At 50.7% G+C, this 23,297-nt stretch overlaps 2 protein-coding genes and 1 long non-coding RNA gene across 5 annotated transcripts in view; 1 reads left to right on the forward strand and 2 right to left on the reverse strand.

The window, feature by feature from the left end:
- The window catches only part of NFATC2IP (nuclear factor of activated T cells 2 interacting protein), a 13,769-nt gene extending 4,486 nt beyond the window's left edge, over positions 1-9,283 (reverse strand). Inside the window, exons 1-7 of one of the 2 annotated variants that reach the window (XM_012758944.3) lie at positions 8,879-9,283; positions 8,048-8,120; positions 6,133-6,250; positions 4,430-4,510; positions 4,148-4,334; positions 3,025-3,169; positions 2,783-2,892 (exon numbers count right to left, since the gene is read on the reverse strand). In XM_012758944.3, the coding sequence (XP_012614398.1) occupies positions 2,783-2,892; positions 3,025-3,169; positions 4,148-4,334; positions 4,430-4,510; positions 6,133-6,250; positions 8,048-8,120; positions 8,879-9,256 (1,092 nt within the window). In that variant the 5' untranslated portion in view covers positions 9,257-9,283. Of the gene's footprint in view, positions 1-2,777; positions 2,893-3,024; positions 3,313-4,147; positions 4,335-4,429; positions 4,511-6,132; positions 6,251-8,047; positions 8,121-8,878 lie in introns of those variants that run through there. The other variant, XM_075995203.1, reaches the window with a different exon arrangement.
- Positions 9,284-9,584: 301 nt separating this feature from the next.
- LOC105868291 (uncharacterized) lies at positions 9,585-14,421 on the forward strand. Its single transcript, XR_012913442.1, has 3 exons — positions 9,585-9,734; positions 13,424-13,518; positions 13,663-14,421. It is a non-coding gene; the product is annotated as an uncharacterized LOC105868291 (long non-coding RNA).
- Positions 14,422-16,682: 2,261 nt separating this feature from the next.
- Positions 16,683-22,547, reverse strand: CD19 (CD19 molecule). Of its 2 annotated transcripts, none has more exons than XM_075995206.1 (15): positions 22,430-22,547; positions 21,911-22,174; positions 21,385-21,588; positions 20,971-21,249; positions 19,846-19,956; positions 19,495-19,543; positions 19,100-19,188; positions 18,562-18,675; positions 18,339-18,443; positions 18,189-18,257; positions 18,025-18,084; positions 17,885-17,941; positions 17,247-17,339; positions 17,039-17,145; positions 16,683-16,872 (listed from the first exon to the last, which is right to left on the reverse strand). In XM_075995206.1, the coding sequence occupies exons 1-14, from the start codon at positions 22,515-22,517 to the stop codon at positions 17,054-17,056; spliced, it is 1,674 nt and encodes a 557-aa protein (XP_075851321.1). In that variant the 5' UTR covers positions 22,518-22,547; the 3' UTR covers positions 16,683-16,872; positions 17,039-17,053. The 2 variants fall into 2 exon arrangements, with proteins under 2 accessions (XP_075851321.1, XP_012614394.1); XM_012758940.3 differs by having other exon boundaries at positions 21,908-22,174.
- Between the last annotated feature and the right edge of the window lie 750 nt (positions 22,548-23,297).

Raw genomic sequence — 23,297 nt, forward strand, 5'->3', positions numbered from 1 at the left:
TTGGCTGAATTATGTTCTACCATTCAGTGGCAGAAAGTAGAACTCGTAAGTGATGAACCCAGATGTCTTCTGGAGATTTCCAAGCAAAGTATGGAAGGTACGACTTGATTTCTCCTTGTTCCTTATTTGCAAAATGCAAGAGAAAGAAATAAACAGAGGAAGGATGTTAAGCAAAAATGAAGCAGGCCGGGCGCTGTGGCTCACGCCTGTAATCCTAGCTCTTGGGAGGCCGAGGCGGGCGGATTGCTCAAGGTCAGGAGTTCAAAACCAGCCTGAGCAAGAGCGAGACCCCGTCTCTACTATACATAGAAAGAAATTAATTGGCCAACTGATATATATATAAAAAAAAAAATTAGCCGGGCATGGTGGCGCATGCCTGTAGTCCCAGCTACTCGGGAGGCTGAGGCAGAAGGATCACTCAAGCCCAGGAGATTGAGGTTGCTGTGAGCTAGGCTGACGCCACGGCACTCACTCTAGCCTGGACAACAAAGTGAGACTCTGTCTCAAAAAAAAAAAAAAAAAAAAAAAATGAAGCAGTGCGTGGTGATTTGGAACATTCTCAGCCTATCCAGAATATGTCCTGGAAAGAGGGCCAAGACTGTAGCTTTTTGCTAAAGAGAGTAGATGGCTGACTTATGGATCCAATCAACCATGTCAGCAAAAGTCAGGACTTCATCTTTGTCTAAGGTGTGGATCCCTTTGATATGCACAGAAGACTAATAAGGTTTTGAAAACTGTATACCAGCATAAACACTGTCTACCTGGAACGAAAGAGACAGGGACACGACAAAATGAAGGAAAAGTGACTCAAGGGCAGAGCCACAGGCCCAGAGATTGGGCTGATAAGACTTACTTGGGTCAAGAGAGTGGGGCCACCATTCCACTAGGCCCAGAGGACAGAACAAAGCAAAAGATTATTTTTAATCCTTGAAATCTAATAGGATTTACCCTGCTGGGTTTTGGACTAGCTTGGGACCTGTGACTCCTTTTTCTTTCCTATTTGTCCCTTTTGAAATGGGAATGTCTATCCTATGCCTGTCCCATCATTGTATTTTAGAAACAGATAACTTGTTTGCTAAATTTCATGGGTCCACAGATGAAGGGGAATTTTGTCCCAGGAAGGGGAATTTTGTCCACAGATGAAGGGGAATTTTGTCCCAGGAAGGGGAATTTTGTCCCGAGTCTCACCCATGACTGATTTAGATGATTTGGAACAGCAGTCCCCAACCTTTTTGGCACCAGGGATGGGTTTCATGGAAGACAATTTTTCCATGGACTGGGGCGTGGGGAGTGTTTCCTTAAAAGCTGTGGATTGGTACTGGTCCACAGTCCAGGGGTTAGGGACTGAAGATTTAGAAGATAAGACTGGGACTTTTTGAGTTAATAATATTTAGATGAGATTTTGGACTTAGAGTTGATACTCGAATGGGTTAAGACTTTTGAGGATTTTTGGAATGGGGTGAATATATTCTGCATGTGGGAAGGTTATGTATTTTGGGAGGCTAGAGAGCAGACTGTTATGGGTTGAGCCACTTCCCCAAAAAAAGACACGTTGTGGTCCTAACCCTTGGTAAATGTGAATGTGACCTTATTTGGAAGTAGGGCCCTTGCAGATGTAATCAAGCTAAGATGAGGCCATACTTGATCAGGGTGGGCACTAATCCAATGAGAAACAGTGGTTTTGTGCCTGTAGTCCCAGCTACTCAAGAGGCTGAGGCAGGATGATAACTTGAGGCCAGGAGTTCAAGGCTACAGCAAGCTATAATTGTGCCACTGCACTTCAGCCTGGGTGACAGAGCAAGATCCCATCTGCTTAAGAAAAAAAGAGAGAGGCAAGAAGATTCTACCCAGAGAGAGCAAGGCCCTGCTGACACCTTGATTTGAGACTTCTAGGCTCCAGAACTGTAAGAGAATAGATTTCTACTGTTTTTTTTTGTTTGTTTGTTTTTTTGAGACAGAGTCTCACTTTGTTGCCCAGGCTAGAGTGAGTGCTATGGTGTCAGCCTAGCTCACAGCAACCTCAAACTCCTGGGCTCAAGCAATCCTCCTGCCTCAGCCTCCCAAGTAGCTGGGACTACAGGCATGTGCCACAATGCCAGGCTAATTTTTTCTATATATATTAGTTGGCCAATTAATTTGTTTCTATTTATAGTAGAGACGGGGTCTCGCTCTTGCTCAGGGTGGTTTCGAACTCCTGACCTTGAGCAATCCGCCCGCCTCGGCCTCCCAGAGTGCTAGGATTACAGGCGTGAGCCACTGCGCCCGGCCTAGATTTCTGCTGTTTTAAGCCACACAGATTGTGCTATTTTGTTACAGTTGCTATAAGATAACACAGCAAGTTACTCCACCTCTCTAGACCTCTCAATTTCCTTAGTATTCATTCACTAAATGAGGGTAACAACAGACTTTCCCATATAGATTGCTGTGAAGTTAAATAATATCCTGAACATGAAGTAGTTATCCCCAGCACAGGGACTGGCACTTAGATATGTGGCCATCATTGTTATTTTGATGGGTTTTATTGATTACTGTTCAAAGGTCCTTGCTGTTTTAACCATTAGGAGTCAGGAGACTGAGGTCCCACAGACCAGAGCAGAGGTTCCCAGCAGTGGGGAGTTGAACAATGGGCTTTTCCACTAGCTAGGATGGACAGGAGCCCAAGAGTACGGAGGACAGTGTCTCCAGTGAGTCAGGATTAGGAAGAATCCGTCCTCCATTAACTGACAAGATAAACGAGACGACAGAGGAAAGAAAGGGGTGGGGAGCCATTTCTCCCACTCACTCGAGACAGCGAGACCTCCAGCATCTGGTGTTTCTCCTTCCCCTGAACCCGGAGCTGGAGCTGTTGGGATGTCTCTGTGGCCTCCGGAGAACTCGCTAGCACCACACAGTCTGTGGGAGGCAGGGTGGAGAAGCCAGGCCTAAGTGGGGGGTTGGAAGCTGGGCCCTCTCTGGACCTTGCCCCAGAGCCTCTTTCCCTGGCAAAAGCCTCCTCAAGGCCCCGCTTCCCTGCTTTCCTCTCACCAATGATGTCAGCCACGCCAAGCTTTAGGGTCCTGGGGGTGGCCGTGGGGGATAGCTCTGTCTCTCCAAAGAGTAAGAGGATCCTGCTTGGGGACACCCCGAGATGGGCGGCCATGTGGTCCACCACACTCTGCAGGGGCTCCGACTGGGGATGGGGACAAGAAGCAAACGAGGCCTTCCTGCCTTGACATTCCCCACCCCTCTCACCCCCATACCACCACCCCAAACACAAGTTTCTGGCCTTAAGTACTTCCTGAGCTCCTCAGCTGTGAGTGTCATCATATTTACCTGGCAAGATAGAATAAAATTGTGTCAGTAAGAGGCTCAGGAGAGTTACACAAAGAAATACAACAGCCATGGGTTAGGAGAAACTAAAGAGTGGTGGACACTGCAGCAAACTGGAACCCACATGCCCCGTCTAAACAGGGAAGCTATTTGGCAGCTCCAGCTGATTGGAACCACATGTGAGCCAGTGAGACTGTATCTTCCTATTTTAAAGCAAAGCCAGAAGTCTGGACCTTCATATGAAGTCACCCATTGCAAAAGATGGCAGCAAACTCTTATTTCGAAAGCACTCTACAAGGCAAAGGAAACGGATATGCTGTTGACAAGGCCACGGGCTGCCCGTCTGCAACCTTGGGCTTAGTTGCATCATGGTTAGTGCTCAATAAAGGGTCATTTCTTTTATTCTTGGTGTTAAACTGGGCCATCCCTACAAAACTATTGGCCTTCGCCAGGAAGCTGGGGGAGCTCAGAATGACTGAGTGACATCTGCCGTGTCCAGTGCAGGGAGAGTAAGGTAAGCACAGGGCAATGGTCCTAGGGAGGCATGGAGGGGACTCCCCCTAGGGAGGGACTCCCCAAAACAGCTTCTTGGAAGACAGGGTGCTTAAGCAGAGCCTTGAAGATGGATAGGAAGTTTGCCAGAAAGAGAAGGGAGAAAGAAGAAAAATGAAGGTGGGGGAACAGCAGGCACAGAGGCAATGGGGGAGAGTGGTGGGCAGCTCAGAGAGCAGAGTGAGAATAGGAGGACACAGTCCCTTTTGCCAGTACACCCCTGCTGGACACCAGTCCCTCCAAAGGCAGTTCCAGAGTCCTTCTCGCATGGGCCTCAGGCACTCACCATTCTGACAGGCAATCTGACCAGGTCAGCCCGGCACCGGATTTTGAGTGGGAAGAGTCGGGGAGTTTCTGGGAGGGTGGGCCCCTCCACTAGGACCACCTCATCCTCTGGGCTCTGGAGGTCTTGGCCCTGCTGCTGCTTGGGGCTCAGAGTGGAACGGAGATCCTGGAGGCGCTTGTTCACTTCCCTGGGGTGCAGCCAGGATTTGAGTCAGCTGGAGTCAGCCACCCACCCTCCCCAATTGCCCCTCCCCACCACAGCCAGAGCCCCTGCCCTTGACACCTTAACTTCTGGAGTGCTCGAGTATGCTTCCTGCTTTTGGTCCTTGGTGGAGGTGGGGGCAACGGAGAGGTGTCTCGATCCCTGTAGAGAGAGGACAGGGGAAGGATGGAGGCAAAGGAGAGGCCCCGGCCCCATACCTCTCTCTTCATAGGCTGTGGACCCCTAGGAACCAGAGCGTCAGACAGAATCAAGAGGGGGCACCTTTGGGTAACATCCATCTTACTGGAAGATAAGGTAGGTAAGGAACAGGGAAAGCCTGAGACATCATTTTTATGTTTACATGACCCAAATATGAGGGAGGAAAATGCCTCACTCTTAAGATAAGTCACTTGCTAGGTGAGTGTTCAGTAACATCCAGTGAGCACTGACTGTTGTTGCTTTTTTTTTTGAGACAGGATCTCACTCTATCACCCAAGCTAGAGTGCAATGGTGTCATCATAGCTCACTGCAGCCTCAAACTCCTAGGCTCAAGCGATCCTCCTACCTCGGCTTCCCAAGTAGCAGGGACTACAGGCATGCGCCACCATGCCCAGCTAATTTTTCTATCTTTTGTAGACACAGGGGTCTTGCTCTTACTCAGGCTGGTCTCAAACTCCTGGCCTCAAGCAATCCTCCCGCCTCGGCCTCCCAGAGTGCTAGGATGATAGGCATGAGCTGCCACACCTGGCCAGTGAATACTTATTGTATTAATATGTCAAGTGTTAATTTTTGATCTACTTAGCAATTCTTAGACACTCAGCAATAGGTGCCACTATTATCCCCATTTTACAGAAGAGGAAAGAGAAGCCCAGAAGGACAGGGAAGAAACAGCTATCTGGGTTGGAACCACACCCTTAACCTGTAGTACTAGCATCTCAGACTCCACTCATGTGGGTGGTGCTGAAGGGTCCTCTGTCATCCCCAGTGTGGGGCTACCTCTTCTTTCAAGAGCATCATTCTCAGCCGGGCGCGGTGGCTCACACCTGTAATCCTAGCACTTGGGGAGGCCAAGGTAGGCGGATCGCTCGAGGTCAGGAGTTTGAAACCAGCCTGAGCAAGAGCGAGACCCTGTCTCTACTAAAAATAGAAAGAAATTAATTGGCCAACTAACATTTATAGAAAAAATCAGCCGGGCATGGTGGCGCATGCCTGTAGTGACAAAGTGAGACTCTGTTTCTTTTTTTATGTATATTTTTATTTTTTAATATATATTTTTTATTTTTTTATTATTTTATTTTGAGACAGAGTCTCGCTTTGTTGCCCAAGCTAGAGTGAGTGCCGTGGTGTCAGCCTAGCTCACAGCAACCTCAAACTCCTGGGCTCAAGCGATCCTATTGCCTCAGCCTCCTGAGTAGCTGGGACTACAGGCATGCGCCTCCATGCCCGGCTGATTTTTTCTATATATGTTAGGTGGCCAATTAATTTCTTTCTATTTTTAGTAGAGACGGGGTCTCGCTCTTGCTCAGGCTGGTTTCGAACTCCTGACCTTGAGCGATCCTCCCGCCTCGGCCTCCCAGAGTGCTAGGATTACAGGCGTGAGCCACCGCACCAGCCAAGACTCTGTTTCAAAAAAAAAAAAAAGAGCTTCATTCTCTACCTGAGTGTCAAAACTCCTTTCATCCCTTCTTATTCTTTCAGGAGCCACCCAAGGGTCCTGCCTTCCTCAGCTTACCCCTCCAACTCCCTTCCTGCTCCCAGGGCCCAAGTACCCTGGCCTCACTCACAGAAACACCTTTTTCTTCTCTTCTTCTTCATCCTTACTCCTCAGTTTCTTCTTCCAGGGAGAGCCTGGAAATGGGGGATCCTCAGGGTGGGGGCTGCTAGATTCTTCCATGTCTACCTCTGGGGGCAGAAAAGGAGAAAGTGGAAGAGGGTTAGCCATGAGGGAAGGGGGAGGCCAAGGAGAAACAAGTTGGAGGCTTCAAGAAGGTCCCAGAAAGGAAGGGACTGTGAAGCCCCCAACACACACAAAATAGTGGGAAAGGACTCGAGGGGCATGACTGTTATTTGCTTAATATCTTTCTTTAGGCCAGGCATGGTGGCTCACGCCTGTAATCCTAGCACTCTGGGAGGCTGAGGCAGGTGGATCGATCAAGGTCAGGAGTTCAAAACCAGCCTGAGCAAGAGCGAGACCCCATCTCTACTATAAAAAATAGAAAGAAATGAATTGGCCAACTAAAAAAAATATATACATAGAAAAAATTAGCTGGGCATAGTGGCGAGTGCCTGTAGTCCTAGCTACCCGGGAGGCTGAGGCAGGAGGATTGCTTGAGCCCAGGAGTTTGAGGTTGCTGTGAGCTAGGCTAATGCCACAGCACTCTAGCCCAGGCAACAAAGTGAGACTCTGTCTCAAAAAAAAAATCTTTCTTTAAATCACTCTTTTAAACTTAAATTTCTTATAAAAGGAAACCAGGTATTACCTAGAATATATTTTTATTTGCTTGCCACTAATAAAAGATCATCATAAACATAAATACCATGAAAATAAACAATGATAATAAACTCTAGATCAGTGGTTCTCACCAAGGGCAATCTTGCCTCCAGGGGAACATGTTGCAATGTCCAGAGACAATTTTGGGTGTCACAACGCAGAGAGGGAGGAGCTTTGGGTGTTCTACTGGCATCTAGTGGATAGAGGTTAGGATGCTGCTAAACTTTCTTTGGACAGCAACCAACAACAAAGAATTTTCTAGTCCAAAACCTCAGTAATGCTGAGTTTGAAAAATTTTGTCCTTGCTAAATATGGCAGCTGCCAGAGTCCTGAGAGTCTACATTTCTAACAAGCTCCCAGGAGACAGCCAATACTGCTGGGCCCACATTTTGAGTAGCAAGGATAGAGGTAATTTTCACATAGCACTTCTACATTCCAGGTACTGTCCTAAACCATATACATAGCAAGAGATGGCTCTCCATATAGTCCCTTTAATTAATTCTCACCCAAATCCTCTGACATGCACCCACTATTAACGCTACTTTCCCGATGAGGAAATTGGAGTATTGTGAGATTAAGTAATTTGTCCAAGGTCATACAGCTATTGAGTAGACACAGTTGGGATTCAAACCCAGGCCAGAGGGCTCCTAAGTCTGCTCTTAATCATTTGACCATACTCCTTTAATGCTACAGAAGTCTTAGTCCAAGTTCTGCCTTTGCCCACTGGATTACTTCCTCATTAGACTTGATTCCTATTCCCTGACCTTGAGTGGTTTGCAAAAATGACATCAGTGGTGGAGGACAAAGACTAGGCAGCCCTGATAAGATTCAAAGAACACCCTGCTGGCTCTAAATGTTCTCAAAGACACAGATTCCCAACACCTCCCCATTCCCTGGCTCCCAGGATTACAGAATCAGGATCTCTGGTGGTGGCACCAGAAAATTTGTGTATTTTAACACATTCTTATGCCTTAAGAGTAGGCAGGAGGGTGATTTGACATAACTTCCTATGTTGGCTCTTGTGCCTTCTGGTTAACAATTCAGCTCCTTTTCCTTCTGGAACCTTTTCCTGGTGAAGATGGAGGAGTCCCCTCTCCCATGCCCTTCCCCTGAGCCTCAGGAGACAACTGACTGCAGGGATATAAACTCCAGGAAGTCTCCTCAGAGAAGCCAGCACTGGGTACCTCTCCCTGGAAGCCTTCCCTTACCTTCCTCAGCCCCAGGAGGATAAAGTTTCAGGAGGGATAGGTGATCTGGGATGAGGTGGAGGCTGCTCTTCACCTGCAAAAGCAAAAAGTGGGAGGGTCAGTCCCAAGTCCTCCCTCTAAGGAAGGGGAAAACTGGGGATGATTCTTCCCTGACACTCAGGTCCCAAGTCCCCGCCTAAGGACATAGACTCCACGGTCCTGTCCTGGGGCCCCTGGAGTCCAGCTTCCCCAGGATCCACCACCTTGCACTAAGGCATTCTGAAAAGGCAGGTTTAGTTCTCCTTTTTAACTATGTTGCTAGCCTTTTCTCTACCCTAGACTCTTAGGGAGTCTCAGGTCCCTAGCTCACCCTACTATCTTGGTACCCCAGCCTCCTGGAGCCCCCTAGTCCTCTCTGAACCCCCATAGGCCCCAGCCCCCAATACACTGGCTCCCGGGCTTCCTTAGCAATGGGTCCCAACCTCAAAATCCAACCCGCCCCACATCCCAGTCCCAAGTCCTCTCTGAACCATCAGAGACCCCCGCCCCTCAAGCCACCCTATGCCCCCAAGACTATAGCTCCCAGGAATTCCAAATTTGCAACACAACCCAGACTCATAACATACCCCAAAATCCTTCACCTCCCTAGTCTGCAGAAACTCCAGGAGCCCTGCATCTCTCTGCCTCCAACACCCTAGCCCCTGGCTTCCGTGTAGCTCCACAAAACCAGCCCCAGAACCCCAGCCTCAACATTCCCTAAATCCAGCCCCTCCCCCGATCCCCCGTCCCCTTTCTGGTCGCCCAAGCCCTTCAGCCCTTCCACGCTAGCCCTCCCCGGGGACCTGGCTGTACCTTCCCGGAGTAGACTGGAACCACCGGTGCCTCCCCTGGATCCAACAGCAGCCGCCGCCGCCGCCTGACCAGTTCCCGCGGGGGTCCTGCGGGCTGTGCGTCCGCCCCTTCACTGTCACTGTCGCTGTCGTCCCGGGGAGCGGCCGGCACTGGGGGCTCCGGGGGCGGAACCTCAACCAGGTCTGCGGCACCGCGCGCAGTTACGACCTCCAGGATATCATCATCGCTGTCGCTGACCAAGTCCACAAACACAGAATCCGGAGTACGCCGAGCTGGAGACCGCTGGGCGCGAGGACGCCGGCCCCGGGCCCCCCGAGCGCCTCGGCCGACGCCGCCACCTCGGGACCGCGGGCCCCGCTTCCTCACCGGCTCCGCCATAACACAAGCTCTGCCGCCGCGCACGCCCTCCTCTACTCCCCTTGGTCGACCCCCTCCAGCAACTTCCGCCTTTCATTGGGTGAACAGCCTGCTAGTCAGCACCTCTTCCCGCCCACATACTCTAGATCCGCCCTTTGGCCTTTTCATTGGACAGTGTACCTGCTCATCACGCATCCACCACTGAAACCAAGGCGCCAAAGATTCCAATCACCTCGGCGCAATCAGCGTAGCTTCCGATGCGATCCGGCTCACCCATTGGCTAGAATTCCTCACGTCTGACGACCCTCTCGTGGATCCGCCCATTTAGGAGACCCGTCTTCCCGGTTGGTGGAGGAACGGAGCATCCTGGGAATTGTAGTCCTCAATCCCTAAGGCTCTGGAAACCAGGAAAGCGAAATGGGAATTGTTTTACGAACCCTAGAATGAGGCCTGAGGCTTCGCGGGGATCCCCAGTATTGTCCGCCCCGCCGCATAATGGGTGAGTAATTCCACTCAAACACCACGCACACTCTTGCACATGTAAATCCTCCCTCATCCCAGACATCTCCTGCGAATATATTTCAAGTCAACACAATGAACACCCATAGAACACGCTCCCACAACGTACACTCGCACTCCAAAAACTATTTTTTTTTTTTGAGACAGGGTCTCTCTCTCTGTCGCCAGCCTGAGCAAGAGCGAGACCCCGTCTCTACTAAAAATAGAAAGAAATTAATTGGACAACTAAAAATATATAGAAAAATTAGCTGGACATGGTGGCGCATGCCTGTAGTCCCAGCTCCTCGGGAGGCTGAGGCAGGAGGATTGCTTGAGCCCAGGAGTTTGAGGTTGCTGTGAGCGAGGCTGACGCTACGGCACTCAAGTCTAGCCTGGGCAACAAAGTGAGACTCTGTCTCAAAAAAAAAAAGACTAGCCTGGGTAATATAGCCAGATTCTGTCTCTATTTAAAAAAAAAATATATATATATATATATATATATTTTTTTTTTTTTAATGTGTATTCAGACCCATCTACAAAAATTTTTTTTTTAAATTTGCCGGGATCAGGCACAGTGGTTTATGCCTATGATTCTACCACTTTGAGAGGCTGAGGCCTCGCCTAAGGCGAGGAGCCGGAGACCAGCTTTAGCAACACAGCCAGATTTCGTCCCTACAAAAATAGAAAAATTAGCTGGCTGCGATGGCCTGCACCTGTGTTCCCAGCTAACTCAAGAGGCTGAGGCAGGAGGATTGCTTGAGCCCAGGAGTTAGAGGCTGCAATGAACTATGATTGTACCACTGAACTCCAGCCTGAGTGACAGAGCAAGATTCTTTTTCTTGAATTAAAAAAACAAAAACAAAAAAACCTTCTCTGTCTCTACTATCTTTATGGGTCAGAAGATTTTGGGGTTTTTTTTGCTTTTTTTGTGACAGGGTCTTGCTCCATCACCCTGCCTAGAGTGCAGTGGCGCAGTCATAATCATAGCTCACTGCAGCCTCGAACTCCTGGGCTCAAGTGATCCTCCAACCTCAGCCTCCAACAGTGCTGGGAGTACCATCGTGAACCACCATAGCCTGGCCAGAGATTTTTATTTTATTTTATTTTATTTTATTTTATTTTATTTTATTTTATTTTATTTTTTGAGACAGAGTCTCACTCTTTTGCCCAGGCTAGAGTGCCATGGCATCAGCCTAGCTCACAGCAACCTCAAACTCCTGGGCTCAAGTGATCCTCCAACCTCAGCCTCCAACAGTGCTGGGAGTACCATCGTGAACCACCATAGCCTGGCCAGAGATTTTATTTTATTTTATTTTATTTTATTTTATTTTATTTTATTTTATTTTTTGAGACAGAGTCTCACTCTTTTGCCCAGGCTAGAGTGCCATGGCATCAGCCTAGCTCACAGCAACCTCAAACTCCTGGGCTCATGCAATCCTTCTGTCTCAGCCTCCCGAGTAGCTGGGACTACAGGCATGTGCCACCATGCCCAGCTAATTTTTTTACATATTTTTAGTTGGCCAATTAATTTCTTTCTATTTTTAGTAGAGATGGGGTCTCGATCTTTCTTAGGCTGGTTTCAAACTCCTGATCTTGAGTGATCCTCCTGCTTCGGCCTCCCAGAGTGCTAGGATTACAGGCGTGAGCCACTGCGCCCAGCCCAGAGATTTTGTTTTTTAATTAAGGTTCTCTAACACACTCACCAACACTTCACACAAATAGTATCATGCACCTCAGAAACCACTTACCTTCCACGTATCCATGGTATTTGCAACTCCTGCATGACACACAACCCAAACACCCCTTCATTACTTCACGCCTTCCATTTTGCCCCCAACTGCATAACCCTCTGCCACTCACACATACATCCCATGCCACACTTCACACACAATGCCCCCCACAGCACACACCCAATGTCACATGCTTCTCACACACCACCATGTTCATGTAACTAGTAGCTCACACGTCCATCCCGAACAGCATCTTTGTTTTTGTTTTTTTTTTTTTGAGACAGACTCTCACTTTGTTGCCCAGGCTAGAGTGAGTGCTGTGGCGTCAGCCTAGCTCACAGCAATCTCAATCTCCTGGGCTCAAGTGATCCTACTGCCTCAGCCTCCTGAGTAGCTGGGACTACAGGCATGTGCCACCATGCCCATCTAATTTTTTCTATATATATTAGTTGGCCAATTAATTTATTTCTATTTATAGTAGAGATGGGGTCTCGCTCTTGCTCAGGCTGGTTTCGAACTCCTGACCTCGAGCAATCCGCCCGCCTCGGCCTCCCAGAGAGCTAGGATTGCAGGCCGTGAGCCACTGCACCCGGCCCCGAACAGCATCTTGACCACTGCCCACTCCCATCCCATAAACCTCAATGGCCATGGCCACATGCTATCCCCTGCATGTCCACCCAGCTAAGTCAGCCTGCATCTCAGGTCCCCATTGCAGACTCAGCCCAGGTCAAGCCTGAAGGCACATAACCCCCAGCAGGTGGGGCTGTCTCCTCAGGAACCAAGGCACCAGGACTCCGACAGACAGCGGGTACTGCACCAACTCTCCAGCCCTGGAGCCCTTCAGCCCCTCTTAGTAGCCAAGCTGGAAGATGGAGAATGCACCAAAGGCCCCATGCCAGCCCCAGACCCCACTGTAGAGAAGCAGGGGGTGGTCCTGAGGGCCCAAGTCTTCCCTCAAGTCTCCTTTCTCCTAAGCCTTGCTCAAGAGCTGAAAGTGGTCCAGGTCCTGCCAAAAAAACAAGTCATGGCACGGGAAATTGGGAAACTTTGGAGTGTGACTTCTTCCTGGGAAGGTCTTTCTCTGCACAATGGCCTTGGTGCTTTCTGGCTCCTGGCACACAGTAGGCCCTTGATAAATGCTTAATAATAATAATGGCTAGCTAGGTTGGTCCGAGTCAGTGGTGTTTACAACTAATTGATCACAACCAGTTACAGATTCCTTTGTTCCTTCTCCACTCCCACTGCTCCACTTGACCAGCCTTTAAAAAAAATAATAATGGCTAATGTTTGAGTCCTTCTAATGCCTCCATCGTGTGTGCTTTCCATGTCACTTAAGACTCATTAAGGCTGGGCGTGGTGGCTCACGCCTATATTCCTGGCACTCTAGGAGGCCAAGGCGGGCAGATACTTTGAACTCAGGAGTCTGAGACCAGCCTGAGCAAGAGCGAGACCCCGACCATCTCTACCAAAAATAGAAAAAATTAGCCGGGCATGGTGGCACCTGCCTGTAGTCCCAACTACTCTGGAGGCTGAGGCAGAAAGATCGCTTGAGCCCAGGAGTTGCTGTGAGCTAGGCTGACACCACAGCACTCTAGCCAGGGCAACAAAGTAAAACTCTGTCTCAAAAAGAAAAAAATAAAAGACTCATTAAGGATGCTCTAATTATTATCCCAATTTTACAGACCAGGGAACTTCAGCACAGAGAACTTGGGTCATATAGCTAGAAAGGGGTGATGGTGGGATTCAGAGCGCTCGCTGGGCTGGAAGTTAGCACAACTCTGTTCCAACCTCAACTTCCCTGGAGACTCCTCTGGGTGGGTGAGACCACAGGGATGCCTTCTTCCTCTGCACCCTGAATGCATGATACACCCACCCCAGCACTTCCCACAGCCCTCCATTCACTCCTCCTTCCCCTCCTCCTGCTTTCCTGAGCTCCTGATCTTTGCCACTCTCTGGCCAGGTACCGGGAGCACAGAGATGACTTGAACGTGGATCCAGCTCCAAGAAGGCAGAATATTTTCACCAGGAGTCATACCCTTACACGCTGAAGCACAGGCAAGAAACTGAAATGAATGGAGCAGGCTGGGTGAAAGGTAGTGGGGAACGCATTTTAGCTGAAAGGTAACGTAGGGGATTGTGGCCAGTGAAGAGCTGGGGTGATAAATGCTGAGGCAGACCTGGAATTTGTTCTTTTTTTAGTCACAGAGACTTGTGTTCAAGATGGAAGCCCAAGGAAATATTGGAGGTTCATACCCAAACCCCCAAATACATATATACACTCAGCAAAATACTAATATAAGAAGTGTTGCTTTTTTTCTTTAATAAGATAGCTGAGCTCAAAAGCTCACGGTGTGGCGTCAAGCAGCCCAAGAGAATGCTGGAATACTGGAATCTCTGTGATTGGAGTTTTAATGCCCACATAGGGACAGAGGTCAAGGCTGAGGCCCCAAGAACAGCAGGGAGTGGAAACTGAGCTCCCTGTACAAAGCTGGAAGCTGAAAAACGGCTGTCTAGAGCTGGGCACAGAGATGTGTACCTGTAAACCCAGCTACTTGGGAGGCTGAGTCAGTAAGCTTACTTAAGCCCAGGAATTTGAGACCAGCCTGGACAACATAACAAGACCCTGTCTCAAAATTTTTTGAAAATGGCTTTCCTTGGCCGGGCGTGGTGGCTCATGCCTGTAATCCTAGCACTCTAGGAGGCCAAGGTGGGTGGTTCGCTCAAGATCAGGAGTTCAAGACCAGCCTGAGCAAGAGTGAGACCCCGTCTCTACTAAAAATAGAAAGAAATTAATTGGCTAACTAAAAATATATAGAAAGAATTAGCCGAGCATGGTGGCACATGCCTGTAGTCCAAGCTACTTGGGAGGCTGAGGCAGGAGGATCGCTTGAGCCCAGGAGTTTGAGGTTGCTGTGAGCTAGGCTGACACCATGGCACTCTAGCCTGGGCAACAGAGTGAGACTCTGTCAAAAAAAAAAAAAAAAAAAAAAAGGAAGGAGGGAGGGAGGGAGGGAGGGAGGGAGGGAGGGAGGGAGGGAGGGAGGGAGGAAGGAAGGAAGGAAGGAAGGAAGGAAGGAAGGAAGGAAGGAAGGAAGGAAGGAAGGAAGGAAGGAGGGAAGGAAGGAAATGGCTTTCTTTTCTGGGAACAGAAGATGGAGAAGGAAAAAATCCAACCAAAGGCCCTGGCATGCAGGAAAGCCACTCAAAAGGCTGTGAATGGAAAAAGCCACCATGGGCAATCAGAATCTCAAGGGTTACCAAAGCATACGCCTGGATTCAGACCAAACCTCTAGTGCAAAAACCTGCTCTGAGGAACTAGTGAAGAAAAACAGTCAGAAACCTGTATAGCCTGTAAGACTGTGGCAGGGACGCCAAAGCCAGCCCCAGGGGGTGTCAGTAGGGCCCAGGGACCTCACAGCCTCCCACAGGCAGAAGAAACACAAAGAAGTCAAAGAAACCTTCCATGGTGACACATGAGCCATGAGAAAATCCACACCATTGTAAACATAACAATAACCACACCATGCCTCCTCCCTAATGCTACTTTATAAGTGGGGAAACTAAGGGTCAGAGAGGTTAAGTTGCCTAAGGTCAGTTAGCAATTTCCTCAGCTATAAGATGATAACAATTTTAGTGTATCTTCCTCAGAGGATTGTTGTAAAGATAAAACGAGATGCTACCTGCAAAGCAGTTAGAATGATGCCTGGCACATCACAGTAATGTTAATTCAGATAAAGTGAGTTTTAAATGTTTAGAAATAAAGAAGGAATCTATCAAACAAAACCAGGATATTATGAACTGGTACTTTAAGAAAAGAAATTCTAGGGGGGGAAATGGGCATTTATTGAAACCTTAAAATCTGTACCCCCATAATATGCCGAAATAAAAAAAATAAAATAAAATAAAAAAGAAATTCTAGAAATAAAAATGTAGATATTAGAAAATTCTAGCCAGTCTTATAGGAAGTGTTGAAATTTCTTGAGCAGGAGAGACTGGGGTTCAGAAGACCACTGGAACTGGGGAGAATGGTGGCATGGAGACCAGGCCAAAGCCATCAGGAATCTCAGTGACCAAGTCCACCTTTCCTAAGGCAAGAATTTGCATGTGGTGGAGCTTGCTACATAATGGTTCCAGGGACTGAGGACTTTTAGCTCTGAAAGTCTTTGTGCATTGTTTATATCAGGTAGGAAGGCAGGGTGACTACATGTGCAGCCAGATTTCTGGATATGCATCCAGGCCTGCGACCACAGAAATGTTCCTTGGCCTCTCTTATACTCAGTGTCCCACCCAGAAGGGAGAGAGTCAACTTGAGTTAGGCTCAGAATGAGATGGCCAAAACTCAAGTTCTCACCGTATAGCTTATTGACAGGGCAAGCATTGGACATGTACATTGAACTTCTCAGCCTCAGTCTCTTTTGTAAAATGGTGATAATAATAGTATACCTACCTATAGGGTTGTTTATGAAGACAAAATGAGCTATTATAAATAAATACACACATAAAATGCTTTGATACAATCCTGGCACATAGTAACTTTGTGCTCAGTAACCTCATGAGGTTATTGTAAGGATTGAGTTTATTGACGTTAGTGCTTAGAATATAGTAGATAATAAATACCCAATGCTGATGGATGATGTTTTCTACCTAGAATGCCAATTCCTGGACTTTTTCTTCTTCTTCTTCTTTTTTTTTTTTGAGAAAATGTCTTGCTCTGTTGCCTGGGCTAGGGTACAATGGTGTCATCAGAGTTCACTGCAACCTCAAAGTCCTGGGCTCGAGGGATCCTCCTGCCTCAGCTTCCCAGTAGATGGGACTACAGGCATGTGCCACCACGCCCAGCTAATTTTTTCGATTCTTAGTAGAGTGGGGGTCTCCCTATGTTGCCCAGGCTGGTCTCAAACTCCTGGGCTCAAGTGATCCTCCTGCCTTGGCCAAGTGCTGGGATTACAGGTGCGAGACACCACACCTGGCCTGTTTCTCCAGCATACAATTGCTGAATAAACAGCAATTGAATAAGCGGATGGCAGGAATGTGGCTGATGTGGGGAATAGGGTGGATGGTGGGCAAATGAGGGAAATGGGTGAAGGTGGCCACAGGAGGGGACAATCTTCCCATACACAGAATGCAGCGCTCCCTCCTTTACAGGATTCAAGAGGGGACAGGTGTGTACCCTTTCCTTCCTTCCTTCCCCTCCCACACAAGGGCACTACTTCATAAGATTGAAAGAGCTCAGTGAGTTTATTTGGGGAACACAAAAGGGGCTGGAAGTTTCACTGGCACACACACATGCACACATGTACACACATACACACACATCCTGAGCAACGTCGCCCCGGAGGTTGACATTATCTGCTTGGGATCCTCAGGTTTCAGAGTCAGGTGTGGATGTTGTCAGGGGCCCAAGGAGGCCTAGGTTATGTAGAAGAAATGGTGATGGGGAAGGGGCCAGGAGCCCTCCCCCTGCCCACCAGGCCTTGGATCTCTGTTCCCTCTCTCTCCCTGAGAGCCAGTGCACACTGCCATCCTTGCCTCTCTGTCTCCCTCTCCCCCTTCCCTAGGGACAGTCCCAGCTCACCTGGTCAGCTGGGGGTCACCTGGTGCTCCAGGTCCCCATGTGGCCGCCACCTCCCCATGCTGGCTCTGGCCCGTCGGGATTGTCCATGTTCTCATAAGAGTCTGCATCTGGACAGCACCAGGAAGGAGTAGGACATAGGTAGGGCTGGAAGTAGGCTGGGAGGCACAGTCAGCCACAGGACAACAGGGACAGTGGCAGAAGCACCCACCTTCCTCATGATCAGGACCAGGCTGGCCCCGGAGGGAGCGGAGCTGTGGGGCTGCATACAGGATCCCTCTCATATCCTCATAGGACTGGGACCCTGCTTGGGCCAGGGATGGAGAATTGGAGGCTTGGGGAAGGGAAGTGCAGCCTTGGTAAGGAGGGGGTCCGAGGGGCAGAGGAAGGTGGGAGGTTTCACCCATGCTGTATTGGGAAGGGGTGATTAGGTCAGCATCAGGCTTGGGGGGCCTGAACAGTTGTAGGGTCAGGGTTAGGTACAGGTTAGCTTATGGTCAGAGAAAGAGCCAAGACAGAACTTGATGATAGAGTCAAAGCCAAAGTCATAAGGAAGTTGTGGAGAGAGCTGGGGTCAAAATTGAAGTCTGCATTGGTGCTGGAGTGAAGTGGACGTCAAGTTCGGGCTGGAACTGGACTGGGATCCGTGTTGATGTTCACAATTAGGGAAGATATAAATACTGGTGGTCAGGATGGGATGTGTGGTCAGTATTGAGGGTAGAGTTAGGAGTCAAATCTAAGGTCAGGGTTGGGCTTGAGTTTGGGGTCAGAGTCAGGTCAAAGCATGGTCTTGGTGTCAGAGCTGCAGCCCAAGCTGGGCAAGGCAGGCTGGTCCCAAGCATCTCTCACCAAGGGAGGCTGCTTCCCGGGTGGGGTCCCAGGCAGACCCATGGGGGCTCAGGAAGTCTGGAGAAGGAAGAGGGAGGTCACTATTCCTCCTGGCCTACGGGCCTCCCTTCCCCCAGGAATGTGGCCATTCTCGCACATACCCATTGTCCTGGCAACTGGCTGGGCCAGCTCTTCATCCTCATTCTCATAAGACTCAGCTCCTGCAGAAGAATGAGAGCTCCAGGGACCACCCCTGCTTGATAGGGGCTCCACAGTGCCGTGGGTCTTCCTAAGTCTCTGAGGCCCCACGAGGACCCCAAGTTACCGTCAGAGAAGGAGTCTTCATCCTCAGGACCCAAGGGCTCATCCTCAGGGTTCTCATAGCCACTGCCATCTGGTGGAGAAGGAGGGGCGTCCAGCGAGGCTCCAGAGCCCCCGCTGAGAGGTGGGGGGGGTGGGGGTGGGGCAGCCTTACCCTGGGAGAGCTGGTCCTGCCCAAGGTTGGAGTCGTTCTCATAACACTCGGAGCCTTCCTTGCAGTCTGGCTCCTCAAAGCCCTCGCCTTCCTCCTGTTCTGGGCCTGGGGGTTGGGGATGGGGGTGGGGAACCATCACGCCCCCTCCATCAGGCCCCAGTCCACTATTCCAGCCACAGCCAGCCCCAACACCCTCCACGTGAGGAATGACCCCCCCATTCACCCGCTCCTGGAGGGCTCCGGGACCCCGCAGCTCTAGCCTCCTGGACGTCGCTGCGCAGGTTTCCGTGGGACCGTGTTGCGCCCCCCAGGCCTGCCGCCCAACGCTGGGCGCGTCCTGGCCAGACGGGGGTTGTAAGGCAGGGTCGGAAGAGATGGGAGCGGTTAGGACCCAAGTCCCCACGGCGGGGAAGGGGGAGAGGATGTTTGGGGGTCTGTGAAAGGACTCTGGGTCGCAACCCATGGGGGCGGGATCTAAACCTAGACATGAGGCCTCAAGTTCAGGAGCTAAACTCTGCACTTGAGCAGGACTTCAGGGACAGGTCCTGGGGCGGGGCTCAGAGCCCTGGGGGCGGGGCTCGGGTCCAGGGGCGGGGCTCGCTTATGGGCGGGACTCCCCACCCTGAGGACGGAGCTCTGAGCTCTAGAAGACTTAGCGCTCAGGGGATTGGAGGGAGGAGGATGATGGGGGCGGAGCTCTAGCTCTGAGGCGGAGCTATAAGCAGAAGGGGCCGGGTCAGAGGCCAGGTGGTGCCTCTTACCCATGGCGGAGGTGGGCGTGGAAAGGAATAGCACGTTCCCATACTGGTTCTGGGGCCCGCTTCCTGGAGGAGGCGTCACTTTGAAGAACCTGGCGTGAGAAGGGAAGATGGACTGTGAGTCCAACCCTGGAAGGGCCGGGGGGACACACTCAAGATTCAGGCCAGGGCTTCCGAAGTTAAACGTGGTCACTTGTGATTAGCTCTTCTGGGCTGGGACAGCCTACAGAGGAGTCTGGGATCACTCCAAGGAGGTCTTCACAGAGGGGGTAGCTGTGGAGCTGGGCTTTGAGGTGCGGTATTTCAACAGGTAGAAATGGAGCAAAGACACCCTAGGCAGAGGAAACAGTAAGTGCAAAGCATAAAATGAATGGGGTGGGGTGCACTTGCTGCATTACCTCCTGGTGGGGTCAGTCATTCGCTTTCTTTTCCTCCTCAGGATCAGGGCTGGTGGGAGTTAAGGGTAGTGATCAGAGGGGGGGGCTACTTGGCAGGGTGAGGATTTGGGGGGTGCTGGGGAAATCATTTGGGTTAATAGAGGAGATGGGAGATCAAATTGCAAGGGGCTTGGGAAACTTGAGGGGGGGTTCTAGGAGGGGCAGAGGGGGGGTTCGTGGTGGGACAGAGTTCTGAGGTCTGTGGGGGAAGAATAGGAGGAAAGAAAGATGGCTGTTAGACTGGCCACTGTGGGCTTATCCTGGGGAAGATGGGATAGGGTTTTGGCCAACCAGCTGAGGGGCATGACTCACCTCTTTGAAGATGAAGAAAGCCCAGCAGGAAACCCAGGCAGAAGATCAGATAAATCAAAGTCACAATTGGGACTTTCCAGCCACCAGTCCTCACCAGCCACTGCCATAGTGCTAGGGGAAAGGGGCTATGAGAAGAGGACCCCAGGCTGGCATCTTACTTTCCAACCACATGACCTCAAAGGACCATAAGTCTGGGGGACAGGGGCAAGGCACAGTCTCAAAGTCCTTCTTCCCTCTAAGGAGCCATGTCCCAGGCAGACAGAGACTGTGCTACAGAGCCTGGCACAGGGCATGGGGCAGTGTCTATTGAGCAAACCAAGGACAAACCATGCCTGTAGTCAGAGGCAATGTTAGGATTGAGGGGAGCATAATGATCAGCTTCCTGCTGCAGTTAAGGGCAGTCATGGCCAAAGTGAAGGGCAGAACTGAGTTCACAAGGTTAGAGTTCAGATCCAGAATGTTGCTGAACTCAAGTTTAGAGTGAGAGTTGAGACTGAGTTTGAGAATTGTGGTTAGGATAGCATGGGAGGATTGTATGAGGGAGACAGAATGGACAGAATATTGTGACCAATTTGACAGATGGGGTGGGTGGGGAAAAGGAAGGATGACCAGGATCCCAGCTTGCACAAATGGGCAGATGGTAGTCCTTCATGTACGCAGGGCCACCAGACGACTATATTGGGGGAAGATGTTGAGTTTGATTTGGGATATGTTGAGCCTGAGGTGTCCATGGGATATCAAATGGCAATTCCAGGATATGGCTGGGAGTGGGGGTATGGAGCCTGGAATAGAGATATTGAGGCGTGATGACCCAAGAAGCCATGGGAGTGAAAGAGATCAAATGGGAAAAGTGTGTCGACAGGGGTGAAAAGAGTGACCAGGGCTCCAACAGGAAGCTGGAAGAAAGGCTCCACCAAAGCTGGTAGGAAGGAACAACCAGTGTAGAAGACCCAGAAAAGTAATGTCTCGGAAGCAAGAGAGGAAAGAGTTGGAGTGAGTGTTCTGTGTAGAAGTTGGGGTTTGGGATGAGGCTGGAACTAGTCCTCAAGTTGGGGGTCCACAATTGACTAGTTTCCTCTTCCCAGTAGTCCTACACAGATGCCCCACAATTGAGAGAAACTCTACCTGGCCGGGCAATGACCTCCAGGTGCATCGAGATGGTCAGGTTACCACGGTGACAATAATAGGTGCCAGCATCTTGAGCTGTGGCCCGGGGCAACAACAGACCAGTCCCCAGGACCCACATATCTCTGGCTGGATGACCCTGGCTGAGGTCTAGGCTCAGCAATGAGAAGTTATGCTTCTTGGGGTGCACATGGGTCCAGGAGATGCGGCTTCCGGCCACAGCATCACGGGGCACCCCACAGGACAGCCAGAGTATAGAGCCAGGGGCCATGGTGAGGTCTAAGGCAGGGAGAGACAAGACTAGGAAAGCCTAATCCTTGGGGTCTCATCTACCCTAAACCCTCCAGTTTCCACTCACCATTCCCCATCCCTGGACCCCCACTTTCTGGCATCTCCCCAGCACTGTCACCTTACCTTGGCTGAGGCTCTTGTTTAAACCGTCCCTAGGTGGGGCACACGTAGGCTCTCCCTTCCAGATCTCAGGGCCGTCATTGGCCCACACGTACAGCTGGGAGCTGTTGGGGTGACCAGAAGAGGGCCTGGGGTCCTCTGAGGACCTGTTCCCCAGGCTACAGCCTAGGTCCTGTAGGTCTGAAGCATTCCACCGGAACAGCTCCCCTGGGAAGAGACCCAGAACCAGATGCAGAGACATCTAGGAGAGGATGAGAGATAGGGACCCAGAAAGGCAGAGACAAATAGAGACACAGACCCAGAGACAGAAGCAGCAACTTGGACAGCAAGAGAAAAGTGACAGACCAAGAACCGTGGAGCAGCTCATGTTGAAGTCGTGGAGCTGCATGCGTGTGCCCAGCCACAACTTGCTCCTTGTGGCTCCTCCATCCCCTCCCCAACTCCACTGCGGCCACTGGACCTCCTGTGTCTACAGCTGGCCTCCCTCCTCCTTTGGGCCCTCACCCCAGCCCAGCCTGGCCCTCACCACTGTCCTCCACGCTGACTGTCCAGCCAGGCTGCCTGGCCTTCTCAGAGGTGGGCCTCCCCTGGCACAGGTAGAAGCCCCCCATCTGCTCAGAGATGTTTAAGATGAACATCAGGATGCCCAGGTGCCCCACATGGAGGCCCAGGCCTGGTAACCCCAGGTTCAGCTCTAAGAAGGGTTTTGGCTGGGGCCCGCGCCGCCAGGCCAGCTGCTCAGGGGGGCCATCTGGAGGATTCTTGATGCACGGCAGCACAGCGTCACCTCCCTCTGCGGAGAGAGAGGGAGAGAGGAAAAGAGAGAAGGATGGGGAGCCCTAGCCCCCTTCACTGCTCACACTGGGTCATAAAGCAAAGGACCCCACCAGCTGGGAGTACATGAGCCCTCGAGTACTTCCAAACCCTCCCCGAATTTTACAAATAAGAAAATGGAGGCTCAGAGAGAGTAAGCTACTCAGCCAAGGGCACCCAGCCCCGACCCAGGTTTCCAGCCCCAACTCCTTCCCTCTCTGCCTTTTGCACATACCTTCCACCTTCACCAGCCACGGTTCCTGGGGCCTGGTGCCCATGGGGGTAAGGAAGAGGAGAAAGAAGAGGAGGAGAGGAGGTGGCATGGTGGCCAGACTCCCTGGGGCACCCAGCTTCGCGCAGGGGATGCCGGGGCAGGCGGGGGCCTGGAGGGCACTGAACCATGGGTGTCTGCGGGGGTGGCAGGCAGTCCCCCCCCCAGAGGAAGGGGGTGGTCACGCCTCGGGCCCCCTCCTCCAGGCACCCCTCCAGACCCACAAAACTTGCCTCCTTCCTGCTACACTGTTTTATTTTCATCCCGGCACTTACCACCCTGTAAAATGAGCTTACTTGTGTGTCTACTTGTTCACTTGTTTCCGGCACTAGAAGGTAAGCCCCTTGGAGTGGAGACTTTGTCTTTTTCACCACTAAATACACAGTGCTCTAGAACAGTGCTCAGCACATAGTAGGCACCTGGGAAATATTTGTGAATCAGTGGGTTCAACCTTAGGGGCTCCTCCTTCTCCCCCATCTTCCTCCTCCCACCCTGGTTTCTGTTCACATGCACACCCCCCATTCATTCACTCTGCAAATATTTCTTGGGCCTCCTTCTGCCTCCATGCAACCACCCATAGCATACTTTGGGATCTGGCAGACCTGAGTTTGAATCCTTCACCTCCACCATTTGGCTACATTTCTTTATTACTCTAAGCCTCAGTTTCTTTCCCTATCAACTGTGGGTAATAATAGTACTACAAACATACTGTTTGTGAAGGCTAAACAGGACAATATGTGTGAGGCATTATTAGCCCGGTGCCCAGCACATAGTAGGCCCTCAGTTAATGAGAGGTAGCATTACATAATGGCTAGGAGTTCAAGTCAGACTG

Source organism: Microcebus murinus, chromosome 19 (assembly GCF_040939455.1).
Source record: "Microcebus murinus isolate Inina chromosome 19, M.murinus_Inina_mat1.0, whole genome shotgun sequence".
Classification (NCBI taxonomy): Eukaryota; Metazoa; Chordata; class Mammalia; order Primates; family Cheirogaleidae; genus Microcebus; species Microcebus murinus.

What these genes read in the sequence shown, in the direction of transcription:
- CD19 (XM_012758940.3), bottom strand. Translation starts at nt 22,517, where the DNA reads ATGCCACCTCCTCTCCTCCTCTTCTTTCTCCTCTTCCTTACCCCCATG. An exon ending in CTTTCTTCATCTTCAAAGAG is followed by an intron (nt 19,544 to 19,845) that starts GTGAGTCATGCC and finishes AACTCCCACCAG; the next exon opens with CCCTGATCCTGAGGAGGAAA. An exon ending in CCGGGAAGCAGCCTCCCTTG is followed by an intron (nt 17,340 to 17,884) that starts GTGAGAGATGCT and finishes TGGCCCAAGCAG; the next exon opens with GGTCCCAGTCCTATGAGGAT.